Source organism: Staurois parvus, unplaced genomic scaffold (assembly GCF_062004578.1).
Source record: "Staurois parvus isolate SC_StPar_1 unplaced genomic scaffold, SC_StPar_1.0 ptg000476l, whole genome shotgun sequence".
NCBI classification, from domain to species: Eukaryota; Metazoa; Chordata; class Amphibia; order Anura; family Ranidae; genus Staurois; species Staurois parvus.
Window position 1 is genome coordinate 4,014,555 of NW_028318272.1, and position 16,714 is coordinate 4,031,268.

General features: G+C 40.2%; 1 protein-coding gene across 2 annotated transcripts in view; it reads left to right on the plus strand.

Moving 5' to 3' along the window:
• ADCY7 (adenylate cyclase 7) overlaps nucleotides 1-16,714 on the plus strand; it is a 351,396-nt gene that overhangs the window by 288,377 nt on the left and 46,305 nt on the right. For both annotated transcript variants that reach the window (XM_089689483.1, XM_089689484.1), the window contains 3 exons: nucleotides 2,545-2,703; nucleotides 8,092-8,224; nucleotides 8,716-8,904. In XM_089689483.1, coding sequence (XP_089545609.1) covers nucleotides 2,545-2,703; nucleotides 8,092-8,224; nucleotides 8,716-8,904 — 481 coding nt within the window. The remainder of the gene's footprint in view (nucleotides 1-2,544; nucleotides 2,704-8,091; nucleotides 8,225-8,715; nucleotides 8,905-16,714) is intronic.

A 16,714-nucleotide genomic window follows, 5' to 3' on the forward strand; every position in this document is an offset into this window, starting at 1 on the left:
ATTATTTATTTATATATTATTGCAATTTTGAACAATTATATCAATAATAAATTTTTAATGGAATTAATACTGTCATTTAACAATCATTTTATTAATTAAATTTGGATATTTAATCAGTTATTTACATCGACACTTTAAATAGTGTTACTTGGGGTTTGATGAGATGTATAATCACCCCTAACCAAAGACTCTGATTATGTGTTGTTATAAATACGAATACACCACAGGAGTCGATAAATTATACTAAAATATTTTTAATTTATTATGACAGTTTTTTGAATGATATTCAGAAACTTCTAAATATTATTAATATGATTTTTCAGTTTGTCATCATCGTCACTTATAATTTTATATTTGTATAAATATTGTGTTTTATTAATGGTAACATGATGCATATAATTAATGTGAATACACATTCACATCAATATGGGTAGCTCCCCCCGTGTTATATAATGTTATAAAATGTTTTTTTGATCCTTTAGAGAATGTTCTAAAAAATGTTTTTATGATAATGTTTTAAAAGGTGTTTACTAGTTTTATATATTGGGGATATTTATTAGTTAGAATAAGAAAATTCAACCCCGTATGACCCTGTGTTCAGCCAGTGACAAATCTCTCCCCAATCACTAACTGCACAGCGTTTTGACACTCGGTATGTTCTTTTAGGAATTTCATTCCCGTACTTCGCGCATATACAATGAAGTTGAATACCGCACGCTAGTCTACAAGAAAATGGTGTTTAAATTCGCGCATGCGCACTAGCAGGCGGACGATGGCAATATGGCACCCGTCCAATACATATGGCATCCGCTCCCTGCAATTGAGGCACTTTGTGTATTCACTTACACTCATATTAATGAGGTAAGCTCCCCTACAAGGCACCGAGTGTGTGGCCGACATTTTTTCGTGCTCACCGACGTTCGCATATGCGCGATAGGCATATATGCACTTTTTTCTTCAACAAAATGGCGCCCGAACGGCCGCGCATGCGCATTAGCAGGTGGACGATGGCAATATGGCGTCCGTCCAATACATATGGCAGCCGCTCCCTACAATTGAGGCACTTTGTGTATTCACTTACACTCATATTAATGAGGTAAGCTCCCCTACAAGGCACCGAGTGTGTGCCTGATGTTTTTTCTTCAACAAAATGCACTTTTTTCTTCAACAAAATGAAGCCCGAGCGCATGTGCACAGCGCACCGAACATCGGCAAAATGGCGCCTGCTTAATTGATACAGGCGCCCAACACACTGCACACTATATATATATATATAGCCATCCTGACGTCCGGCAGCTATGGCACTTACCCTTCTGATGATGTACGTGTGATACGAAACGCGCGTCAAGGAGAAGCCCTTGCTAGCCGTGACGTCAAGCCACCGGATCAGGGAGGTCCGGCGGCCCCCCTGTTTTACCAGCTGGTCAGTGTTATGCTGTATCATATCCTTTGTGCACGAGGATTGTTTTATACTACACTACCTAAGAAGACCACCAGGTGACCATCCCAGGGCCCAGAGGAGAGCTGTAATCAGCAGATCCCATCTTCAGTCAGACTCATTAAGGGGACCCCCAGATGTTCCATCATTCATCGCGGAGTCATCCATTCCAGGCCACACTCTATCTACAAACGAAGGAACCTCTGGTGTATATGACACAAATGCGCACTTAAATTGCGCCTCTGGTGAGTGTGCAATTCACCTATTATTCCTGCACGGCACCGAATTATAGGTTTCACTGGGATTTTACCAAGTCACCCTTTTCAGTCATATTGCGGTTTACTACCATTAGTCATTTTGGACTATCACTTGCACTGTGTGTTATACTACTATATTACAATATTAGTGAAGGTGTTCGATACAGCTCCACCATTGCTTTAATTTCTTAAGGATATACTGTGTTGCTTTAATATTTGTTATACATTTGTGCTATTTTATACATCACTATTAGTATATTCTTATATTTCATTTCTAGCGCTGCACTACTTATATTTATACCCCCTTCCTGCCCAGGCCAATTTTTAAGCTTTCAGCGCTGTTGTACTTTTACAATTGCGTGGTCATGCAACACCCATATGAAATTTTTATAATTTTTTTCACACGAATAGAGCTTTCTTTTGGTGGTATTTAATCACCACTGAGTTTATTTTTTGCTAAATAAAACAAAAAGCACCTGAAACGTTTGAAAAAAAACACACGATCGGTTATAAAATGTTAATGCATGGAGGTGTTGTGAGATATGTATGCATTTCCAGCTAAATGTTAAGACTTTATTAGATATGTCAAAGATAAGTCACAGCAGCTAGTAGATAGAGTTGAAAGATTGCACATTACATCACTGTGTTCAGCCTTAAACATAAAAGATTTTTTTAGAACAGTGAAAAAAAGATAAACGTCGAACAGTGATTGGATTCTGTAAGTTACAAAGCATTTGCCACATGTGCCATGTATTGTAACAATGATAGCTCCCACAGTGTTTAGTTGGACTTTGTATGTACTGTACATGTGTTTTTGTTCACTTGAAATGTGCATTTCTATTTCTTCAGGAAAGTGAGAGAAGCCACTGGAGCAGATATTAATATGAGGGTTGGGGTGCATTCTGGAAATGTTCTCTGTGGTGTCATAGGATTACGGAAGTGGCAGTTTGATGTTTGGTCACATGATGTCTCCTTGGCTAATCGTATGGAATCTGCAGGAGTACCAGGGTAAAATAATCCTATAAATGTATTGAAGCAGTAATACAAAACATCAAGTGCTAGTAATACTTGTGAGCTAATATAGTGAAATTCAAAAGTGCTTGAATTAATCAATTAATCAAAAATAATAAAAAATAAATGCACATGTGGTTTGCTAGCTCCTTACACTAACTCATAAATAGTGCTGACACCTCAATCCAAATATTAACAATAGTGCTGTGCTCCCGTGCTATTAATAGTGTTTACCCATAATATAATGTGATAATAAAATTAATACTTAAAACAAACTTATATTCATCTTTGACTTGTGTTCGTGATCAAATTATAAACCTGATTATAAACAAAAACAAAAAATATATAAAATATGATGACCAAAACAAAATTATAAAATTTCCTCAATGGAATCCAATAAACCAAATAAACAATTACAACCACAAAAAAAATAAAAAATAAAAAAATGTCCGTATTAAGTGAACAGTCCTCCTAATATATGGAAAAAACTTGTGACATCCAATGGGTGAAAAAAAACACTGAGTATTGCTATATTATGCACTCACCTTCTTTTTAGCCCAATAAAATTTAGGCTAAAATCGCTTTTTGTCCTGAAAGGACAGATGCAGACAGGAAGTGATGTCAGGTACAGACAGGAAGCAGAGAGGAGAAGTTGGTGGAAGTGGCAGCAGAGGAGAAGGAAGAAGCTGCTCTGGCTGTACAGATCACACAGGTGAAGTCTACACTGCAGTCTGCATTGTCAGCCGAGCAGCTGAAGGAGTCCAACATCTAAACATCTACTAATCAGGTGTACTCTTGGAGCACCACCTACACAAGACTCACCTCGTCCATCTAGACTGCTCACTATAGCTTCTTCTACAGCCTCTGACCCATCACTTCCCTCCTCTGATGGAGGCACTTTATTAGGATCTATAGAGGGACAACATCGGCCTTGTTTTGTCCATCAAAATCAAGGAAGCAGCAGAGATCCGGCCACAGGTGAGGTTGGAAACATCAACGCTGCAAGAAGGGATCTCCCACTCATCCAACCATCCCAACAGATGATTCATCATCAACAGAAATAGATGGAATTCTCACCTTCTCCTCAGCTGGACTGACATCGGGGAGCATCATTTTGGAGAACCACCAGGTGGATTATCAATATATTGCAACGTGGAACCATCTGTGAAGGATTTTTGGAGCAGGAATAGTTGCATCTGTCCTTTCAGGACAAATAGCGATTTTAGCCTAAATTTTATTGGGCTAAAAAGAAGGTGAGCGCATAATATAGCAATACTCAATGGTTTTTTTCACCCATTGGATGTCACAAGTTTTTTCCATATATTAGGAGGACTGTTCACTTAATACGGACATCAACGCTGCAAGAAGGGATCTCCCACTCATGCAACCATCCCAACAGATGATTCATCATCAACAGAAATAGATGGAATTCTCACCTTCTCCTCAGCTGGACTGACATCGGGGAGCATCATTTTGGAGAACCACCAGGTGGATTATCAATATATTGCAACGTGGAACCATCTGAGAAGGATTTTTGGAGCAGGAATAGTTGCATCTGTCCTTTTAGGACAAATAGCGATTTTAGCCTAAATTTTATTGGGCTAAAAAGAAGGTGAGCGCATAATATAGCAATACTCAATGGTTTTTTTCACCCATTGGATGTCACAAGTTTTTTCCATATATTAGGAGGACTGTTCACTTAATACGGACATTTTTTTTTTTTGTTGTAATTGTTTATTTGGTTTATTGGATTCCATTGAGGAAATTTTATAATTTTTGTTTTGGTCATCATATTTTATATATTTTTTGGTTTTGTTAATAATCAGGTTTATAATTTGATCACGAACACAAGTCACAGATGAATATAAGTTTGTTTTAAGTATTAATTTTATTATCACATTATATTATGGGTAAACACTATTAATAGCACGGGAGCGCAGCACTATTGTTAATATTTGGATTGAGTAATACAAAACATTTGTTTCTAATAATAGTTATTCCCCCATTGCTTCTGAGCAGATGCAAATTTAGAGATCACATATGAAAATCTGACAGACAAATTGTTTACATTGTCCTTTCACCCCATAGTTGTTGGTAAATCTAAAAGGTATATCTGAAACGGATTGTGTAAACTAATGTAAATTCAGATGGTTAAATTTAATGCAAATCCAGATGGTTAAATATAATGCAAATTCAGATTGTTAACTATAATGCAAATTCAGATTGTTAAATATAATGTAAATTCAGATTGTTACATATAATGTAAATTCAGATTGTTACATATAATGCAAATTCAGATTGTTAACTATAATGCAAATTCAGATTGTTAAATATAATGTAAATTCAGATTGTTAAATATAAGTGGCTATCAGAGTTACTTATAAATGTCAGAGCCAGTGATGCTTTACTTGCTGGGTGTGTGACCGTGCCTAAAACTGTCTCTCTCCTTTTTTAGTGTCACAAATGAGAGAATAGTTAGCATCGTACTCTTCTGTAAGGTGTTTATAATATGTTTGGCTCTAATGTTAGTAAATTTGATCAAAAGGAGTGTGAGGTATACAATGTTTCCATACACACATCATTCCATTTCATAAATCCCAACTGTCAACACATTCAGTGTAATTTGAATGATGTGAGCATTTTATGTGAATTGTTCACTTTTTGTTCTTTCTGCTAGATGATTTAGTAACATGTCAGCTTGCACTTGCTACCTGCTGGTGGCACATCTATTCAAATATCAAATGACAATGACACGTAGATGCAGTATTTTAATACTTTTTAGCAACATGAGTTGAGAGGGGTGTCAATAAGAAAGGTAATAGAGAAGAACTTTTTTTTGGACTCCACTGAGTGCCACAGTTTGTTCATCACCTACATCACCAGACAAGCAGTAGAGCCAACTTTGAAGCCTGTTAATTGTTATCTCTTGTGCTAGATGCCACATGCCAATGTTCACCTATTTTTTAAATAAAACTTTTATTTTAACTTAATCAAGCATCTGAATGAAGATGTGGAAATAAGGGATAACTTAGGAAACTGCAATCGCAGAGTAATTACAATCATTCTAAATCCTAGGAAAAGGAGACACGAGGGTAGTGCAAGGACATTTAATTTCAAAAGAGCCAAGTTTTCTAAACTGCACTCCATACCACAAACTATTAAATGGGATCAAATCCTAGAAACATTGAACACTGCATTCCAATTGGCAACAAATATAAAAGAGCTAAGGTTAAACCTGGGTGGCTAAACTTTAGCGTAAAAAGACATATAAAAAATTTACCTCTAAAAAATAAAGGCCAGGGCATCATCATCGGCCTTCCAACACTACAAGGAGCGCAATAAGAAGTGTAAGAGCACATTGAGGGCAGCTACAATAGACCATGAGAGACTCATAGGGGAGGAGGATGCATTCTTTAGTCACATAACACAGAATGTTCCCTTGTGATTAACAGAAGCCAGTGTCAAAAATAGACTTGAAAAACTTAACATAAATAAATCACCAGGTGGCCTACACCCAACAGTCCTCAAAGAATGTAGCCAGGTTACAGCCAGACCATTATTCCTAGTTGTTAAGGATAATTTATTGACTAGAATGGTACCAGCTGATTGGCAAAAAGCCAGTGTGGTACCAATATTTAAAAAGGGCCGAGATGTATATACCTAGTAACTACAGGCCAGTCAGTCTTACATTAATAGTGTGTAAACTATTGGAAGGGATGATCCTAGCTTGTAACCTCCGAGGAGCAGGGCCCTCCTATCCCTCTTGTATTGAACTGTACTGTTGCTGTATTGTCTCCTGTTATATTGTAAAGGGCTGAGCAAACTGTTGACGCTATATAAATCCTGTATAATAATAATAAGGGACTCTATCCAAGTATATGGACTATATCCAAGTTAGAACTTCGATCTCAGTGTTTGCTGATGACACAAATGTAAGCAGGTTAATACCTGCACAGCAGGATGTATAGAAAGTTTACAAGAAGACCTCAATAAACTAAAGGGATGCACATCTGGCAAATGAGGTTTAATGTTGAGAAATGTAAGGTAATGCACTTGGGGGCTAAAAATATGCATGCAAGTTACTTACTAGGGGGAGAACCTTTGGGGGAATCCAGGCTGGAAAATGATCTGGGGGTCCTAGTAGATCACAGGCTCAGCAATAGCATGCAATGCCAAGCTGCAGCAAGCAAAGACAGCACACTATTAGCATGTATTAAAAAGAGATAAGACTATAATTTTGCCACTTTACAAAACTCTGGTCCAGCCACATGTTGAGTATACCATCCATTTCTGGTCCACAGTCCTCAGGTAGAATGTGCTGGAACGGAAGAGAGTCCATAGAAGGGCAACCAAATTAACAAGAGGACTTTAATAATTAATAAGAGTACAAATTAATTCACTTAATTAAAAAGAGGACAAACTTAATAAGAGGACAAATTAATAAGAGTCCACGGTTTCCAGGAATGACTGCAAGCATTAAACTTATTCTGCCAGAAAAGAGAAGCATAAGGGGGGATACGATAGCAATATACAGATATCTCAATGGTGATTCCAGCACAGGGAGGATGCTATTCAGTCTCGGATCACTTAGGAGGACATGTGGCAACTCAGTGAAGTATGACAAGAAGCGGTTTAACCTTAAACTGCCTAAGGGATTCTTTACTGTCAGAACAGTAAGGATGTGAAACTCACTTTCACATTTAGTGGTGTTGACAGATGAGTGTTGATAATTTCAAAAAACTCAGTTAGGCATCTTAGTGAACGTAATACCCAGGGATATGGGAAATGGTATTGACATCACATACCCATGCAGGTTGAACTGGATGGACTGACGTCTTTATTCAACCTTGCTAACTATACCTATGTATGTAAGGTTATCATGCAGCAGGTCTGTATCCAATATTTTATATATTTATTATCTAATACCTTTTGGTATAATGTAAATTAAATAATTAAAATTTTAATTATTTCTTACAGTTTGAAAAGCAGAGTTTTTAATCAGTATCACAAGATACTATTTGACAGATATTACTGTGTATAGACTAGCTTTCTAAAGTTAAAAATGTAGTTACTAGACGTACAGAAGCGTAATGGGTCCATTATTGGAATATAGGGAATCAATACCTTAGATTGTATGCCCCTTGAGTGTTAGGGACTGATGTGAATGTATAATATATATGTAAAGTGCTGCGTAAATTGACGGCGCAATATAAGTATCTGAAATAAATAAAATAGACTAAGTTGACTTTTGATGAGTGTATTTAATAATTTGAAGATATAAAACTGGATGATTTTCAATAATATATTCTGTATATATACACCAAGTAAATCCCTTATATGAGCATGTCTTAAATATAATGGTATTCCTGTTGTTTTGTTCATCAGTCGGGTCCACATCACTGAAGCAACACTGAAACACTTAAATGGAGCTTACAGTGTGGAAGAAGGATACGGAGAATTAAGGGATCCTTATCTTAAGGAGATGAACATTAAGACTTACCTTGTCATTGATCCGAGGGTAAGTGTAAGTTTTTAGGTGTGAGCTGATGTTTTAGCTGCCAAAGTCCTTCTAATTCTGTTAAGCAAATCTTATTGTTTACATACAGTATATCTGTAACACTATTCAAGCAGATAGGTAATGCACTTATTTTTTGGTTCAGCAATACACCTTCCAGTGTCACCTCTTTGCCTCCAGCTTGTTCACTGAACAATGAATCAGCATTTTCAGATCTGTCCAGTTAGCAGGGAGGTGATTTGGGGAAGCAGAAAAGCATAAACAGGAGGTAGTAGAGGCAGTACAGTGTTAATCACAAGGTTGACCAAATTAGAAATCAGTTGGCAGGTAAAACAGTAAACACTAATTTGGCTGTGTCAGGTATGGATAATGCCCAGAATATTATGTGTGTTCAGATCTGTAGTTTGCCAATACGATTTAACTATGTATAAAGTATGGCGTATATAGAAGTATGTTTCTTCAGTATAATATGCTGTGCTTTCCACTGTTGTTAGTTCAGACAACGCCGGAGCCAGAACAACCATATTCCTCGTCCTCGAGTAAGTGATGGCCTGAAGGTTCGACCTTCAGTTAGGATGACCCGATATCTTGAGTCATGGGGAGCTGCAAGGCCATTTTCACACCTGGACTCTAGTGAGCACTCTAGCACTGACATTCCTCTCACAAATGGAAAACCAAAGCGGGTAAGTAGCTATATTCTTAATACTTAAAAATAATTATAAATTGCCTTGAGTATATTATTGGTGCTATTAATTGTACTGCCACTGCCACACTCCAGTGACTAAGGTATATGTACCAGTAATTTCAACCATTTATATTTTGTTTAGACACTAAAGGCAGATTCTTTATCCCTAAGCTGCCTCCTTTGTTTCTGCTTTACAAACTCTGCAGCTATGAGGCAAGGTTAAGATATCACCCATAGTGCCCTTAAAATAGTGACTTCTTACCCTGCATCATGGTAGGAATATTTCCTGGCTTGATATTGAAAGTGACATTTTACATGTTAGAATGACTTTAGGTCAACAAAATTGGTTCCGTGTTTGTGTTGTGCATTGACCTCCAGTATTGGTAGTGTAAGTCCAGAAAACAAAAAGCTACTCTACATTTGTTTGAGCAGTGGGCAGTATAAAATATTACCCTACTGAGAGCCCATATTCAGCTATTAGTTTGTGATAAGTTATTAGCTTGCTGAGCTTGCCAACAGTATATTTACAGTGAGGAACAGAAGTATTTGAACACCCTGCGATTTTGCAAGTTCTCCCACTTAGAAATCATGGAGGGGTCTGAAATTCACATTGTAGGTGCATTCCCACTCTGAGAGACAGAATTTTTGAAAAAAAATTCAGTAAATCACATTGAATGATTTTTAAAGAATTTGTTTGTCTTACACTGCTGAACATAAGTATTTGAACACCTAATCAACAGCAAGAATTCTGACTGTCAAAGACCTGTTACTGTGCCTTTAAAAAAGTCCACCTCTACTCCATTTATTAATCTCTTAGTAGCATCTGTCTGAGCTCTTTAAAGACACCTGTCCACCCCACAGTCAGTCCGACGCCAACTACTACCATGGGCAAGACCAAAGAGCTGTCAAAAGACATCAGAGACAAAATTGTGGACCTCCACAAGGCTGGAAAGGGCTACGGGGCAATTGCCAAGCAGCTTGGTGAAAATAGGTCAACTGTTGAAGCAATTGTTAGAAAATGAAAGAGGCTAAAGACAACTGTCAGTCTCCCTCGGACTGGGGCTCCATGCAAGATCTCACCTCGTGGGGTATCAGTGATGATAAGAAAGGTGAGGAATCAGCCCAGAACTACAAGGGAGGAGCTGGTCAATGACATGAAGAGAGCTGGGACCACAGTTTCAAAGGTCACTGTGGGTAGAACACTACGCCATCATGGTTTCAAATCATACATTGCACGGAAGGTTCCCCTGCTCAAGTCATCACATGTCCAGGCCCGTCTGAAGTTTGCCAATGACCATCTGGATGATCCAGAGGAGGCATGGGAGAAAGTCATGTGGTCAGATGAGACCAAAGTAGAACTTTTTGGTCTAAACTTCACTCGTCGTGTTTGGAGGAAAAAGGATGAGTTGCATCCCAAGAACACCATCCCTACTGTGAAGCATGGGGGTGGTAACATCATGCTTTGGGGGTGCTTTTCTGCGAAGGGGACAGGACGACTGCACTGTATTAAGGAGATGATGAATGGGGCCATTTATTGTGAGATTTTGAGAAACAACCTCCTTCCCTCAGTCAGAGCATTGAAGATGGGTCGTGGTTGGGTCTTCCAACATGACAACGACCCGAAGCACACAGCCAGGATAACCAAGGAGTGGCTCCGTAAGAAGCATATCAAGGTTCTGGAGTGGCCTAGCCAGTCTCCAGACCTAAATCCAATAGAACATCTTTGGAGGGAGCTGAAACTCCGTGTTGCTCAGCGACAGCCCTGAAGCCTGACAGATCTAGAGGAGATCTGTGTGGAGGAGTGGGCCAAAATCCCTGTTGCAACCTTCTCACAGAGACGTCCAAATACTTTGTGTTGGAGGATAAAGTGTTAAGATCTCACTTTAGGGTAACTTAAAGAGTTTGTTTAAACATTATGTTGTATGGTCAGGTTAAGTCAAGTGTTATGGCATAAACTGGACTCACATTAGCTTGGTAATCTGCTCTGTTCACGCTGAGAACATATTATTATTACACAGTATTTATATAGCGCCAACAGTTTGCTCAGCGCTGTACATTACAATGGGAGACAATACATAAGACAGTACAGTAACAATACAATAAAATACATGAGGGGTTCGAGGGTCCTGCTCCTTGGAGCTTACAATCTAGGAGGGAGGGGAGAGTGGTACAGGAGGAAATAGCTGTGGGGGAAGGAGTGGTGGGGAGAGTGGAGGAGATCAGCAGTTAGGTGAGGGCGGGGTAGGCTTCTCTGAAGAGATGGGTTTTCAGGGTGTGCCTAAAGGTGAGGAGGGTAGGTGACAGTCTGATGGATTTGGGGTAGTGAGTTCCAGAGGATGGGGGAAGCCCTGGAGAAGTCCCGGAGACGGGCATGGGAGGAGGAGACCAGGGAACTGGAGAGTAGGAGGGCTTGTAAGGAGCGGAGAGTGCGTTTTGGGTGGTAGATAGATATTAGGTCGGTGATGTAGTTTGGGGCAGTGTTATGAACAGCTTTGTACATCAATGTTAGTATTTTGAATTTAATGCTTTGGGCAGTCGGAAGCCAGTGGAGGGATTGGCAGAGAGGGGTGGCAGATACGGAGCGGTTGGTAAGGTGGATGAGTCTGGCCGCAAGATCCAGGATAGACTGAAGCGTGGATAGGCTGTGTTGGGGTAGGCCAGCGAGGAGGGAGTTACAGTAGTCAAGTCGTGATATGATAAGGGAGTGAATGAGTTGCTTTGTACAGTAGTTTTTGGAGTTAGGAACGTGAGTATTTTGGAGATCTTGCGGACGTGGAGTCTGCATGAATTTGTCAGCGATTGGATCTGGGGCTGGAAAGACAGATTGGAGTCTAGAATGACACCTAGTACTCTGGCTTGCGGGGTGGGGCTCATGGTGGCGTTGTTGGTCATGATGGAGAGGGCTGGGGGGAAAACTAGGAGCTTGGTTTTGGCAAGGTTTAATTTGAGGAAGTGGAGTGACATCCAGTCTGATATGTCGTTCAGAAGCCTAGTGATTCGGGCGGGGACTGAAGGGGTGAGGTGAGGGGTAGAGAGATAGATTTGCGTGTCATAGGCATAGAGATGGTAGTTGAAGCCGTGGGAGTGTATCAGTTGACCAAGGGAGGAGGTGTAGATGGAGAAGAGAAGGGGGTCGAGGACAGAACCTTGGGGGACCCCAACAGAGAGGGGGAGTGAGGGGGAGGTGGCAGCCTTATAGGTAGCACTGAAGGAGCATTGTGATAGATAGGAAGAGAGCCAGGAGAGAGCAGAGTCTCTGAGGCCAAAAGAGTATAGTCTTTTGAGGAGGAGGGGGTGGTCGACCATGTCGAAAGCTGCAGAGAGGTCGAGGAGTAGTAACACTGAGTAGTGGCCATTGGCTTTGGCGGTTAGCAGGTCGTTGGTGAGTTTGAGTAGGGTGGTTTCGGTGGAGTGTAGGGAACGGAAGCCAGATTGTAGGGGATCAAGGAGGTTGTTGTCGGTGAGGTGGGAGCTTAGGCGATTATAGGCTAAGTGCTCAAGGAGTTTGGATGAAAATGGCAGCAGGGAGATATGCTGTACTGCACATATACTGCAGGAATTAAAAAAGAGATAAAAAAGGGGTAAAACGAGCGCTGGATAGTTTTAGAACAAAATATAAAAGCAGCTGGCATGAAAGGCAACCCTCCAAAACGCCTCATGGGGTAACAGTCACGAAAAGAAAACATGCAGCGCTAAGGTATAAAGATCTGTCTCACAATGCAATGTGACCACCTAAATGGGTATAAACGCAGCTAGCATAAAGGTAATGGTATATGCAACCAATACTACAACATTCTCATGGTCAAAAAAGTGTACATAGTGTCAAAGTCAATATATCATTGGAGTGACATAAAGAAATCTGTGACATCTGTGGTAGGAAGTGTGGCTGTAGAGTGCACTAACCAGATAGCGCAAATAGTAGCGCATTGGAGTAAAATGACCTACTCCTGGTCAATGGATCAGGAAACCTGCCGGAGTGGTGGTCGTCTCTGCTGTGGTCACCAGAATCATCTGCGTCCTCTCCAATTATGGCATTACCAGGTATCCAGTGGGATAAACGCTCATCCGGTATGTAGTGGAATCCTTTTGTGTCAGCGACCTCCAGGGGGTGCGGTGTGCACTCATGGAACAGGAGTCACCTTCAGGGCTCAGAAATAAACCCAAGAGAGAGGCTTCCGATAGTGTAGTAACTTTTATTAAGGAGTATAAAACAAATGAAGCACTTACATAGTGCAATTCACAATTCCAAGTATTGTAAAGATGGCCGCCCGTATCAAGGTGTGGACCATGTGGGTAGTAGTGGTAGGTAAAGTAGAATCGCCTAACGCGTTTTGTGGCAAATGCACGTTGTCAAATTTGCTAGAGGAAAGGGAAAGCTGTTTTGGCAGCAGAGAAATGCAAAGCTTCATCTAGGAAAACACCTTTCCGACTAGCAATTTTGTTTTAAGATCTCAAATAGCCTCATTGTAAAGCTGGCCATACACTATAAAAATTTGCTTGTACAATCTCTGTACAATCCTCTTTACATTTACTGAAATTATGTTATATAAAGACAAACCTAAACAATCCATTCAATTTGTATGAAATCAGGCAGGCCCCTAAACTACATAATGATGGTAGATCTAAAGGAGACTGTACAGTCAGATTATATAATGTACAGTCTGTTTTAGGGACACATAGGGGAGCTGTAGAAATTATGTGTGTTGGGCCTGAATAACATGTTGGCCCTTGGTAATGCCAACACACCAGCCAATAATGGTCATTCAGCAACTAGTGGGATTTTTCAACATTTTCAGATTTTTCTCCTAGAAGCTGAGGATCGTAAACACAGTGCAATGGTGTTCTTCGATGGTATTGTACACCCACACCTTATAGTTGCTGCAAAGGAGCTGGGAGAGAATGTAGCCACTGCTGCTGTTTTTACGTTATGTGTTTTGGCATATGGCTACTGTAAAGATTTATGCCGCTTGAGTTCCCAGACCTTTTTTAAATAAATCTGTCCCAGAGTATGGAGTTTTTTTTTTGTTTTGTTTTTTCAATATCTTGGTTTCACAAATATAGTATTTAGGTTTTGTGGTCTGCCCTAATGTATTACACAAACTTTTTTTAGAGATAGCGCAAATAGTAGCGCTTCCCTACTGGCAATAGTATATATATGCCCTAATAGGGAAGCGGTGATGCCGGGATTATGATTGAGGCTACAACCAGGATCCGGTACAGGAGCGGACTGACAACTCATGGGGCCCCCGGGCAAATGGGGATCATGGGGTCCCTGTGTCCTCGCCCACACCCAAAAAAGGCTATGAAAAATCCAATGAAAGGTACCAGTGGCATCTCATGGGGCCCCCTACTGACCCCGGGCCCTCAGGCAGTGCCGAGTGCTCGAATGGTCAGTCCGCCACTGATCCGATATCATTTTTCTCAGCCAATGATTCTCTTTCAAGTAAAAGTAATCCGAGCAGCTAAACTGCCACTAGATTACATTTACAGGAGGAGAGAGGGGGTCATCACGCTTATCTGCGCTGTTTCCTGGCTTCCCATGTGTTCACAAAGCTCAGGATGTGATCTGCCACCGAGTTGTCACAGAGAAGACCAAGGACCAGATTGTCCCCGGTAGGGATGCACTGATACTGGTATCGGTGCCAATACCGAGTAGTTTCACGAGTACTTGTACTTGTGAAAATACTCCTGATAGCTTAACTGATACTTTGTGGTGCAATTTGCATTAATGGATGCAAATTGCACCGCAAAGATTAGCATTCAATTTGAACAGGAATGCAATTCCTGTCCAAATCGCCTGCGGTTTCCACACTGCTTCTGTGTGAACCCAGACATTTCATAGCTTGAGTTCACACAGAAGAAGTGCGGGAAACCTCCCTGCAGGCATCCCATGCTGAGTCTCGGTGGTAAGAGAGGAGAGAAACCCTCTTTCTTTCCTTTTCTTGCAATGATCACAGTTCAATTTCCCAGACCTGTGCAGCCGATTTCTCTCCTCTCCTTTCTATCATCCAGAACATCTAACATCATTATTGTGACCCGGGCATTCATGTTGGATAAATAATATATACACAAACACACACTGTGTATTCTGTTTTTTACACTTTTTTTTTCAGTGGAAACCAGATCCAGACCCCTTGTGCAGCAGCAGATCGCTTCTAACAGCAATCTATTGCTGGCTGCAGTCATTCAGCAACTGATCAATATAGAAGTGATCTACTGCTATATTGTTGAAATGCTCTCTCCTCTCCCCTGCAGCCCTGCTGGCTGGCACAGGGGGGATCACGTGACTGGACTGGAGCTGCTTGAAAATAGGTAAGTACTGTAAATACAACTTACTTATGTTAGCATAGTTGTTAGAAGGGGGTATGGGACTGTTTTAAGACTAGTTAGGTGTAAGCTGTAATTACACTTTAATTGAACAGTTTCCATATTTTCTCCACAAAATTAAAGTATATATGAACACTTACCTTGTAACAACCCATTTCATTTAAAACAGAAACTAAAGGCAAATGTGTGTGTGTGTATAAAAAATGAAAGGCAAATGTGTGTGTATATATAATTATTCATTAAACAGGTGTCCACCATACAGTTAATTATAAAAGGGCATTACTTAACATAGAAAACCCCTTCCAAATTTGAATTATCAGCAATGACACCACATGCAAAAGAAATGTCACAAGGCCTAAGAAAGAAAATAATTTCTTTACACAAGAAAGGTGAAGGCTACAAGAAGATCAGGAAAGTTTTACTTAACAGTCAGAATACTGTAGCAAAAGTCATACAAAAATTTAACAAAGATGGAACTGCAACCTTCTCACAGAGACGTCCAGGCCGTCCACGGAAGTTAACACCTCGACAGGAGCATCTTCTGATGAGAAGAGTTGAAGCAAAATCACCATGCAAGTTCACTGCAGTTAGCTAAAGAAGTAGAAAGCCAAACTGGGGTGATTGTTTCCCGTGAAACAATACACCGCACACTGCAGAGGAATGGCATGCATGGGTGTTGTCCATGATGGAAGCCTCTTCTAAAGCCCATGCACAAAAAAGACACCTAGAATTTGCCAGGGCCCAGGTTGAAAAAGAAAAAGACTACTGGGACTTAGTGCTCTGGAGTGATGAGACCAAGATAAATGTTTTTGGAACTGATGGCTTCAAAACTGTATGGCATTGCAAAGGAGAGGAGTACAAAGAAAAATGCATGGTGCTTACAGTGAAACATGGTGGCGGCAGTGTCCTTCTGTGGGGCTGCATGAGTGCTGCTGATGTCAGGGAACTGCATGTCATTGATGGTATCATGAATTAACAGATGTACTGCTCTATATATTGAAAGAGAAGATGCTACCATCACTTCATGCCCTTGGTTGTCGTGCACTTTTCCAAAATGACAATGATCCAAAACACACATCTAAGGCCACTATTGCATTTCTGAAGAAGAACAGGATGGAAATGATTCAGTGGCCAAGTATGTCTCCTGATCTAAACCCAATTGAACACCTATGGGGAATTCTGAAGAGACAAGTTGAGCATCACTCTTTATCCAGCATCCAGGCTCTACAAGAGGTCGTTCACGAAGAATGGAAAAAGACAGATGTTGCAATATGTCGCCAACTTGTTCATTCTATGCCTAGAAGACTTTGTGTTGTCCATACAAATCATGGAGGCCATACAAAATACTAGATGGAGTCATTTTTGTTGTGGGGTATATTCATTTTTGCATAATTTGAGTAAAATTGAAGATTTTGTAATCTAAGTTATATTATTAACCTTACTTTCATGTAATGAGCTAAACACATGTTCTATAAAACTCA